Source organism: Melopsittacus undulatus, chromosome 1 (genome assembly GCF_012275295.1).
Source record: "Melopsittacus undulatus isolate bMelUnd1 chromosome 1, bMelUnd1.mat.Z, whole genome shotgun sequence".
NCBI classification, from domain to species: domain Eukaryota; kingdom Metazoa; phylum Chordata; class Aves; order Psittaciformes; family Psittaculidae; genus Melopsittacus; species Melopsittacus undulatus.
Window position 1 is genome coordinate 78,516,476 of NC_047527.1, and position 12,053 is coordinate 78,528,528.

The window sequence follows — 12,053 nt, forward strand, 5'->3', positions numbered from 1 at the left end:
AAAATAATTGACTATCAAGTTTTCCTAGTTTGCTGTACCTCATTTATTTCTGTGGCTTCTGTTTTGTTTGTACTATGAATCATTAAAACTTTCTGAAATTATTTAAAGTCATGCTTGAGCAAGTTCGTGTATTTGTTTTAAACACATTCCAGTTAAAAGTATATTTCCTGTTCTAGAGACTAGAAATGTTGAAGTAGACTGCTGTGTTCATATTTTAAAATGAAATCTCATAAATAATAATTAGCATAATAAGAAATACACGTTTCCAGTGAAAATTTGTTCTCTACCCCTGAACAGATTCTGCAACTCAAAATAACTATTATTTGCATATACACTGATTGTGTTTACTGGGTGACTCTAGTGGAATTTGTGGTGTTACATTACATGAAGCACATATGACATCAAAAGCATTAACAAATATATGTCAAAATGATGTAGGTTAAAAAAGAAAAAGATTGTTGAGTTTTGTTGTTCAAAACTATTTGTATATGTTAAGTTGGTAACTAGCGTATTCAGATACCCTGTCACATACAACAAAAACTGTATTCTGATAGCTCATTAAAAATTGCTTACTGTTTTCTGATGGATTTTTCATAAAGATATATATTTTATCTCCTAAATTTTACTTCTCAAGCTCTTGGTGTCTGGGCATTGCAGAAGGAAAACAGGAAACAGTTTCCTCTGCAAATTTTTCAAAATGATTACCTGCAGTAGGCTCTTCACAAGTGCTTCTCATGCTATAAATAGAAAATAGAGCAAAATTCTCCAGTTATGCTAAATATTGCTGATTCAGCATGTACAGTTTAGGCAAAATGAACAGCTATTGAGCACTTAGTAAAAGTTTTTTGACTTTCTTTTATTGGATGGTTCCAAAAAGCAACTTTGTGCCAGAAAAAAAAGTCTGAGCAGTACTTCAAGGTTAGCTGTTGGACTAGGTATCTAGATTTTCTATATGTTTCAGAAAGGTCAGAGCAGCCAATTTAGTAGCTAAACACTGAGAGGGAATCAGCAGGTACCTAACTAGACCTAGCTGCAGCATCTTCAAGCCCAAATCATAAGAAGCATTTAAAGACCAAGCTTGATTGATCAAGCCAAATCTTCTTGTAAAATAGGTATTTCCTAATCCTTATTTGCTGAAGGAAGAAATGCTCCTGGAAGGAATATATGGATGAATGTTTGTTCTTTCTTAAGGCAGTGAAGAGGAATTTGCCAGGGGCTTTTCAAAGCCTGTAAAAGGTAGAAGAAGTGGAAAAGGTAGAAAACAGTGGAAGAACTCAGACAGCAGAGTGACTCATGTGATAGCCTAACCTTTCTTATGAAGCATATTGATTATGTTTTCTGGGTTTGGTTTAATAAATCAAGTACTCTTTCACACACAATTTTTGCATAGCTTCAGCAGGTGGTGTGAGGAACACAATAGTGCCATAAATACTCTTTTGGAAGAAGCAAGATGCTACTTTGCTGTAACCTTTGGAGGCCATTAAATAGGGAGTTCTTAAATTTTGTGTGTATGCTGTAATTGCTGAGCTACTGCATAGGAGGAAATGAGTTTCTTGCAATTTGGAAAGGTTAGGGTTTTTTTATTTGTTTGGTTTATGCTTGCTTGTTTGTTTTTTAATTTATTTCTTCAAGTAACTTTTGCAACCTGTGTGATATATTAGGCCTGTTATGCATGGGACTGCTGCTGACAATTTAGAAGAAGGATTTTCTTTTTCATTTCAGCAGGATGTAGTTGTCTTACTGAGCACTGTCAAGGCTGAGGCAATTTGGCAATATAAACAGGAAGAATAATGAAGTACGAGAGGATTTTTAGGATTACAATGAATTCTGATTTATTCTGAAGTTGGTTTTCTACCTTAACCAAAAATTCTCCATAGAAAATTTATCTTGGATAGTAAAGAAAGCCTACGAACAACTCCTCCTCCAAGAACCTGGCACGCTGTCTTGGCAGAGCACATATTCAAATATGCATAAACAAGACCATGCGTGGTATATAGGCTTCTGAGAAGGTTTAAGATTACTTGTTCTTCATCACACCTTTGCAGGCTGTATTGGGTCTGTCTGGCATGGATTTAGCTTTCTTCACAGCAACCCACTGTATCTGCGACTAAAGTAGCACTGATAACACACCAATGTTCGGCTATTACTGAGCAGTTGGCTTAATTTTTCCCACTCTACCATTCCAGTGAGTAGGCTGACATACACAAGACATTAGAAAGCGACACAGCCAGGACAGCTTGACTCCAACTGACAAAAGGGGTATCTCGCACCATATGATGTCATACTTAGAAATAAAAATGGGAGAGAAAGATTTTCTTGGGAAGTAGTCATTGCTTGGAGACTGCATCAGTTTACTTGTAGGAGATAATGAATCCATCTAGTGGTTTTGGTTTTTATTTCTCCCTTCACCTTCTCCCTCTCCTTCACTTATTAAACTGTCTACAGTTAATGAGAGTGTCTGTGTGGTGCTTAGCTGCTGGCTGGGTCCAACGCACCACAGAGGTTCAGTCACATGCAGAAAAGAAAGCAGATTTCTGAATTCCAACATACAGAGAAAATAACATGCATGATGTAGCCTGGTTCAGCTCAGAGACTTCTGCAAAATAGAGAGACCAGTCATGGCTCACAACATTTTACCTGCTTCATGTTACGTTTTTTCATTTAATCCTGCAATGCTTTAGTACAAATGCATAAATGGTCTCTGAATCCCAGATCAGAAGTGGTGTGCTGTTTCTAGGGAAGCTGTTTTCTACTGCAGACCTTTACAGACCATTTAAATGGGAAGAATGGTCCCATCTAGCTTTTCACACATACTTCCTCTTCTGCTTAGGGTTTGAAATGGGGTTTTCACTTTGCTCACAGTCAGTTTTCTAGAGCTATTACTCAACTGAGTTGTCAAATGAATATGCTGTTTCATAAAATCTGAGCCAGGGCTTTCTCCTCTCCATAATAATCAAGAGAGAACTCAAGCACCTCTGTCAGCTTGGGCTGCAGAGGACTATCTTCCAGCTAGGCAACAATTCAGACAAATTCCTATGCTGAGTATCTGGCATTGAATATTTCTGGTCAGCAGAGAGATAGTTTCATTACATCACTTTCTGAGTTTACTTGCCATGCTCTCTTGGCTACATATGATACTAGGTACTTTCAGTCACATCATCTGGACCAAGCAAAATAACTAAAGTATGTGATCCAAAATTATTTAAGTCCCTAAAATTGCAAATATAAAACTTATTGAAATACAGCACTTACCAATTATGGAACAGCATTAGTAAAGGTAATAATAATTTGTGGGTGAGGTAAATTCAGCAAACCTGGAAAAAGATAAACTGAATTTCTGTCCTCAGATTTGTCCTCTTAAGAACTGAAGAGTGATATCTTACTGTACTACATTGGAAACATTTGTATATGTTTCATTTGTCATTGCCAAATCTCCCATAGTTTCATAGACTATATTTTTCATATATTATGACAGAGAAATAAAGCTGAAGTAAGAAACGTTAAACTGGTTTTTATATATACAAAGGAATGCTAAATACAAATAGCAGAAAAAAGAAGACGTAACTCCAGAATCCTTAACCTCCTTCTTTTCATATCTCTGTCACTTCACAGTAAACGAGTTACATACTGTAAAACACAGGAGAAAACATACCAAAAGTCTTGATATTGTGATTGTTTTTTTTCCTTATATTCATCCTCTTATTTCTGTTTATGGCAGTTTGCAGAACATGGTACTTGTTCATTTCGATATATCTTATGTAAATTCAAACTAGAATTCTGCACCTGTGCTGCTTTGTCAATTATTTTTTGTTTAGACATTTCTACCATGTCAGTTCAGCTATAATCATATATGCATCAAGACCCACAACTGGAAAATCTGAGGGAAATAAAACATTATTGCATATATACATGTGATATGTAATAAAAAAAGAAACTGTCTTTATCTATGCAATTTGGAAAATTAGAAATTAGGGAATGGTGATTTGAGGATCAACTATGTTTACAATAAAATTACAATAAGAAAATCAGATTGGTCACACTGTGGTGGTAACCTTTTCTAGCACTATCATAAACTGATATCCCAGGAAAACATTTAGGAACAGAGCAGGTTATATGATTTGCCCAGATGCTAATCAAGCACTCTTCAGGGACTCCATGAGCTAGATATGATACTTCTGTGTTAAGCATCTCAGAAATTATTAGTTTTTCATTAATTTGCCCAGTCTCTTTTTTTTAAATCTATGTAAACTCTGAGCCTCCATGACAATCTCAGCTACATATTGTGTGAAGAACGACCTCTGTTTTCTTTTTTTTTGTTCCTGACTCCTGCTAGTTGCATGTAATTCTCCTTTTTCTATAGGAAGTTACAGTAAATAATTTATTGTTCTTCAGATTATCCACATAATTTTATAGATTGCAATCCTATTCTTCCACTCCTATCTGAGCTGTCTCTGCAGAAGTCATAGTTACCATGCATATGTAGTTATGCATAGTAACAAATTCCATTGAGTCTACTAGCGTTTAGGAGCCCAAGTACTCAGGATGGTTTTAACATAAACCAAGAGTAGCTGTGGTTGGAAGACACCTCTGATGATCTTCTAGTCCAATGTCCCTGCTACGGTAGTGTCAGAGCAGGTTGCTCAGGGACAAATCCATCTGGGCTTTGAATATCTCCAAGGATGGCTACACAGTAATTTATTGGGGCAACTTGACATCCTGACAGTAAAGAAACTTTTTTCTTATCTTTTGATGGAATGTGATGCATTTCAGTCTGTGCCTTTGGCCTCTTGTCCTGTCACTGGGTATCACTAAGAAAAGTCTGCCTCCACCTTCTTCCATCCATCAGATATTTATACACATTGAGAAGATCCCGCTGAGTCCTGAGAAGTGTTTTGAGTGGCACCACAGCAATGAAAATAAATGGGAAAAAAAAGTTATCTGAGGGTTTTAGTTGAAAATTGAAATGGAATAATTTAATCAATTAAATAAACTGTTAAAGAAAACCCCCAAAAGCTAATCAAAAAACATCAAAAACCCCAAACCCAATAAATGGGAATGTGTCTTCATTTTGCTTAAAATACCAGCTGTTGCTTGTGTTCTGACAACCTTAGCTGGTTCTTGATTTAAATAAGAAAAGGAATCAGGTTATTACAGATTTACTATTAATATAAGGTTGCAAAACGGTGTAATATAAACTTTGATTCTCATTCATACTTAAATGTCACCTCAGCAGGGTTATTATTAAGGGTCATTTCATTATTTGTTTTAATGAAGTTTAATAAAGCTTAATAATATTCTTATACACACAGGATTTGAATGTCTATGTCAATGATAATAATAGAAGTTATAAAATAACTGCAGAGGATTCACAGCCCCAAACCTTAGTAAGTAAAATACAGTCACTAATGTCATATAAAGTTCTTGTAGCCCAGGACATTATTATATTTTTTTTTCCTGTATTAATTTAATAGAGATTTGTTATTCCATAGCAACATGGTCCTAAGTTTCATTACAATAATGGAGGTAAATCTAAAATTAATATAGCCTCTGCAAAACCACATTTTTTCTAGTGTGAAGGATCAGTTATGTTTGAATGGATATGTTCATCTTATTCTTAAGGAAGAATATTCTCTAGAAGAATAATATCAGTAATACATTTAGCCATTTATTTCTCTTTGCTGTATAATTAATTCTGCTTCCATAACCTAGACAAGTCTTGAGTAACTGTGATTTTATTTTGAACAGGAAAATTTAGAGCAAATGTATAAAACAAGTAAAGATCATTGAATAAAATATTCAAACATAATTGTGCAGAAGACATCATCTACTGTTGTTATTTTCCAGATCTTTCCTACTTGACTCAGTGACAATATTGCAAATCTGTGTTTCAAGAACAGCAGCATTTTCAGATTTGTGTGGTATCATTCTTAAATAAAAATATTAGCAATCTTTTATGTTCTGATCCACAGAGAAATTGGCTGAATTTCCTAAGTAGCTGCATTTTCAGCTTTCTTGTGGGGACAAGGAAAACATTTTCCTTCTCTCCCAAAATTCCTTCCCAGTCTTCTGTTACAGATTTTTCTTCAGTTCTGTATGTCCATAGTGTAAGCTTATCAGATAGATTTCCATAGATATTTCACTTAGCTAAATGCTTTTCATCCAGACTTTTAATTTCAGCACCCCTAGTGCCTGTTGCAACTCTATAACTTAAAATGTGGATTTGTTTGTGCTAGTGATGTGCCTCAGTGCCTTCAAGTGCAGAAGACATTTTGTAGAAGGCCTTATGATTTGCACGAGGGACACTGTAGAGACATCTAAGATGATGGTAGATACTAGTACATTGGTATCTTATATTTGGAAATTTAAACAGAAGTATTTATCTCAATTCTATCCCTTCTGTGCCTTTAAAGCATTATTTTAGCTTCCTGTCTCTCTGACAGAACTTGAGGTTTATGGCTCTTTCTACAATTGAGAGAGATACATACACTGTAGCATCTTGACTGTGCAAGGGTTTGTAGATTTTTTAAGATCTTGTGCTTAAAGTCTTAAGTAATCTGATAGGATTTACAAATTCACTAGGAATCCTTAATTCCATTGAGTTCATGTCATCCCAGATACCCTGACATATTTTAAATCTTGTCAATTTCATGTTTGTCTAATTACCTTTTATAAAACAAGGTGTTAAAACCTGACAAGTATCTTTCAGAAAGAGGGTGAGGGAACATGAAATTAAACAGAAATTTACTGGAACCCAGATTATGCAGAAATGAAAATAACTTCTTTTTCATGGCTCTATAGAGCTCTTTATAAGAAATACACATGTTAAGTTACAATTGTTTGATCACTTCTAAATATAAATATTGAAAGATTTTTATTATAATTTTATAGAATTGCATCCTTTTTATTTTTCTTTTCCTTCTTGAAGTTTGTTATGTGATAGAAACATCTCAGTTACAAAACTTTTTCAATTTGGTATAGAAAGGAATCCCCAATTCAATTTGCTGTAAATTTAACATAAAACTCACTCTCAAATATGGATTGTGAATACCAGCATGCTGAAGATCAGATTTTCTACCTATTTTGGAAATCAGGCTCCCACACAGAATGTCCTGACTAGAGCAAATGCTAGCCTGTTCAAGAGACCCAATGTTCACCCAGTATCCTCTGCACACACACACAACTTTCTCAGGAGCAAGCATGGCACATGGTATCACAAAATAAACACTGCTCTCATGTATGTTGACTTTGCTAGTGAAATACATGTAAAGGAATGATGCAGCTTCTAAGAGCACAGTTTTGCTACAGGACTGCACATCTATAAATGAGCAGTGTCAGACGCTTATTTTAACTGTGGCAGCAGGGAAGGAAGCATTGGTGTGCACATGCTACATGAGGAAGCATTGATAAGTACCTCTGCAAGTGTGAATTTTGTATGAATCATCTGTGTTGCAACCTGTAACATATATATATATTTAGAGCTCTGGTTTAGGTGCACTCTGTTGTAAGGAGCTGCCTTTGCTATGCTGTCAAGATGTTAAAACATTAAATTAAAACATCAGCTTCCACATGAAAATTGCTATGTTGGCAAATGGGCCCTACCACTCCATCTGCTTCTCTGTCCTGTGAGCAGAGAGCTGTTGTTGACTTCGTTTTCTTTCAGGAAATATAGGATATCTTTTCTAATAATCAAAAAAAAAAACCAAAAAACAAACCCACAAAACTTTATTATTACTGTATGCTGTGTCATACTCAGGACTTTGCTGGTAGAAGTTCTGCCAGTCGTGCTTTTAATGCAGCTCTAACTGTACTGAATGACCCAAAACTTATTTAAACTATGCACCTTATAAGGTCTCATTTGGAGATTACTTCATACAACTCTGAAATACCTCTACATTCCCCAAGAGAGTAAAGGGAAATTTATGTATTTTAATATCAGATTTGTGAGCTAGCTGTATTTGATAGTTATTAATTCTTTAGCACTACAGAAAAGTAAGCTGTAGACCTGAGGTGAATAAAAGACTTCTGATTCATGAAAAACTCGAGCTGACCTTGACAGGGCCATTAATTACAAGTAAAGCTCAAGCAGATTGCATAGCACTGCTGAGATTTTAGAAGGAGAATATAAGGATATATGCACTTTAAGGAACATTAAACATTGTCTTACAAAATGTGATTTAGATCATGGGAAGAAGTCTCATGGAATAGTTTTACACAAGATCATCCATGGAATAATGCCTTGCACATATCTGTACTTCTGTTACCTGTACAGCTGCATTAATGCATGGGTATGTACATAAAGTGTGGACAAACATGCTGGTTTATATTTTTATTCTGTTTCTGTTACTACTTTGTCAAGACCAAAATTAATATGGTTTCCATCCTCAAAAGGCTTTCCCAAATGTTTGATGTGGGTCTGACAGTGAAAGACAATGGTATGCTGAATTGTAGCAGATGGTCAGTTGAAAAATAACTATATATGTGGTACGTATGTCTATGGTACCTCCATGGTAACAACCTAATTGCAAAGAAGTTGTATTCTTATAAGGAAATGTATTCGTATAAAGAAATGTAGTTCTTTACATATACTTCTTTAGTGATACTTAACAACAGCAAAAAATGTTTTAGTACTAAAAATACCATATACTCTTAAAAAACCCCTCTACATTTTATGTTCTAATAATAGTCTTAAAAGAAGAGGGGGAGCCAATGAAAATTTTCTTCACATAAAGGAATAGCTGCTTTCATCTTTTTATTATTTTGGAAATAAAATGTAATATTTGCATGAACATTTTAAATATTCAGTGATATATGTTAAGAACTTTTCCTTTATCTGGGTTTTACATCTTCAGAGTGAGCAATTAGAATTTTAAATCTAAATTTTCAGTGAAATTTCAGAAGAAGATATATGATGTCTTGACATACTGTTTTCTTCTTTTAAAAAAACAAAGATAACCCCCAAACAAACACAATGTACACCCCCCATCCCCACCTTCATTTTAGTCGTTAGATACACTCCAGGAAGTGATCTCCATTTTTGTCCTAAAAGAAGTCAGCAGGTTGCTATTGCTTCTTGTCTTAAAGTTCTTCTCCAATTTACCATTCGGTTTTTTAACACCATCACAGCACTCTTTACCACTTAAACAATAAAAGTTTCAATAGGCACTTTAGTGGAATTACGAAAAAGCTACCACTCTTCCACCATTATGCCAGAAAGCTTTCTTCTTTCTCAATCAGGTCAGTAAACTGTACCTTGTACGCCTGAGCTTGTCTCAGTGTAATTCCAGAGTAACAAAATAACAACAACAAAAAACTGTGCATATTGCAGATTTTTTTCATTCCTTTGCAGATCAAACCGAAACTGACAGTATGATACGTGTAGTAACTTGCTGAAAGCAGTTTTTTTATAATCAAACAAATCCTTTCCTATATAAAGCTTAGGTTTATCTTTCTAATTTGTGGTTGCTTTACTTTTTATTTCACTGCTGTAGTTGTACTTAAGTGACCTTGTCAGGGTTATAACTTTCTTCTTCTCCAAACATGTCTGCCAAGATCTTAAAGCGAGGTCCCCAGTCACTCAGATAGTCATAATCCTGATCTGCCTCTGTAGTAAGGGAGTCTATAGAGCTGAGAGACTCTGCAACAGATCCATTTCCTTCATAAGCATAAGTTGCCAGGGAATCATAAGGGGGTGCAGTTGGATCGACATCATTTTCCTGTAGCCTTTGATTAATGAAATCTCTTATGTCTGTGTTATCTTCAACAAGTGGTCTATGACGTGAAAAACGCAAGGTGTCTGGTTTTATGTCCCTGCGTATTTTGTTATCTTCAATCACTTTGGGATTCCTCAGGGCACCTATGTCGAAAGCCTGGGTGTCCTCTTCTCCACCTCCTTCATCATCATAATGGATAACATTATCTCTGATATCTTCTTTAGAGGTCATAAGGGTGTCCTTTTTCTTCTGCCTTCGTAGCGCTACATACAGTACCACAATGACTGTAATGAGAGAAAAAGGAAGTTAAGACATGCACAGAAATAATTTGGTACTCTCATGACATATCATAAACTCTTCCTTTGAAAGCTCCAAGCAACCAAAGGGTCATTTTTCCTAGACAATATGGTCCTACTATTCTTTCAAAAATAAATGTGCTCTAGCCGATGAAAAGTCATTTGCTGTTTGATGTATGAGTCTAACTTTCCTTACTGCTTGCTGTACTGCCGAAGGAAGTAACAATTAATTTTCCTACTGGCCTGCTTTGCAGACAAGTAGGATTGGACAGGCCTTCAACTTTTTAGTTCAGAGAGAGAGATGGGATTTCCTTTTAAAATATCTACCACAGTAAAATAAAAAAAAAAAAAATCCCAAATTTCCACTTTTCAGAGAAAAAAGCCCCACAGTATTAAAGAGGAAAAAAAATGGAATCTTTGAATTGTAGAAAAAATAATCCCACTTCAGGTTTTCATAAACTTCAGTTTCTTCAGGGGTCTGCTTTGAAAAATCCCACAGATATGGTTCTGGAGTGAAAAGGGGTCCAGGAGAGTTGGCTGGTTTTCAATTACCACCTTCTCCAAGCTCAACTGTGGTCCAACCCCATTAGCAGGAAATCAAGCAAAGGCAGCAGAAAACATGCATAGATGAACAAGAGCTCATGACTAAACTCAGAGGTTAAAAAAAGGCATGTAAGTGGTGGAAACAGAGACAGGTGAGCCAGGAGGAATATACAGTGACTATCTGAACATATAGGGATGCAGTCAGGAAAGTCAAAGCACATCTGGTGATGAATCTCACAAGGGACAGGAAGGGCAACAAAAAAGGCCTGTACAAGTATGACAGTGACAAAAGAAGAAGTTAAGGAAATGTGGTTTCATTGCTGAATGTGGCAGGGGACCTGTTGACAAAGGACACAGAAAAGGCCAACCTACTCAGTGGCTTCTTTGCCTCTCTCTTTATTTGTAAGGTTGTCCTTCAGGAATCCCAGGTCCTGAGACCATAGGGAAAGTCTGGAAAAAGAAAGACTTATCCTTGGTGGAAGAGGATCAGGTTTGGCGAACTGGACACACAAGCACATGGGATATGATGGGATGCATGCAGGTGATGAGGCAGGTGGCTGATGTCACTGGGAGGCCTCTTGCAGTAATAACTGAAAGGTGATGGGGACTGGGAAAGGTTTCTGAGGACTGGAGGAAGTGCCACTCCTGTCTTCAAGAAGGACAAGAATGGGCTAGGGAGCTACAGGCCAATCAGCCTCACATTGATGCTGAAGAAAATCGTGGAGCAAATAATTCTAGAAACCACTTTTAAACATATTAAGAGCAAGAAGGAGATTATGAGTAGTCAGCATGGATTTACAAATGTGAAATTGTGCTTAGCTCATCAGATAGATAGGCTTCTACAATGAGATGACTGGCAGATGAGGGCAGAAAAGCACATTAATTTTATCCTAACTTCAGCAAAGCTACTACATGATCTTCAGAGGTGCTTTCCAACTGTGATTTTGTGATTCTATGTAACATAGAATTTTACATACTGGTTTTATTACAAATGGTAAATGAATGACAATCAGCTTATGGGTTTCTTTCAATATTTTTTTTTTAGAGATGTATTTCATTGAATGCAAGATATGCTTGTAGTAAACTGGCCTTTTTGGTATTTTTAATTCCCTAGCTGCCTTTGGTAGAAATAAGTGTTCTAAGTGCTGTTGGTAAAGTGACATAATAATGAATACAGGAGTTGCAATGATTATAAATCCATGGTCAGGCTTGTGTGGTCTAAAATAACTCCTGATTCTGGTAATACGTTGTCTGTCTTTTGTGTAGAAATGAGCTCAACAAGAATGATTTCAGCTACAATTTTAATGAATTTATGTCAGACCAGGTTCACAGTAAGAAGTGAAAATCCAAAAGCAGTTTTAAATTGATCAATGGAATAGTAAGGAGAACATCTGGATGTAAGATAAAGGCCATTCTCTTAGGTTATGTACCACACTGGAGATGTCATTATTTATACATTAGTTTTTCTGGGTAATATTGTCAGGCCAACTGGAATGAAGAGGTT

The 12,053-nt window shown here is 35.9% G+C and overlaps 1 protein-coding gene across 2 annotated transcripts in view; it reads right to left on the reverse strand.

Moving 5' to 3' along the window:
* Positions 1 to 9,494: 9,494 nt before the first annotated feature.
* CDH12 (cadherin 12) overlaps positions 9,495 to 12,053 on the reverse strand; it is a 165,711-nt gene continuing 163,152 nt past the window's right edge. For both annotated transcript variants that reach the window (XM_005153353.4, XM_031052848.2), the window contains one exon: positions 9,495 to 9,994. In XM_005153353.4, coding sequence (XP_005153410.1) covers positions 9,495 to 9,994 — 500 coding nt within the window. The remainder of the gene's footprint in view (positions 9,995 to 12,053) is intronic.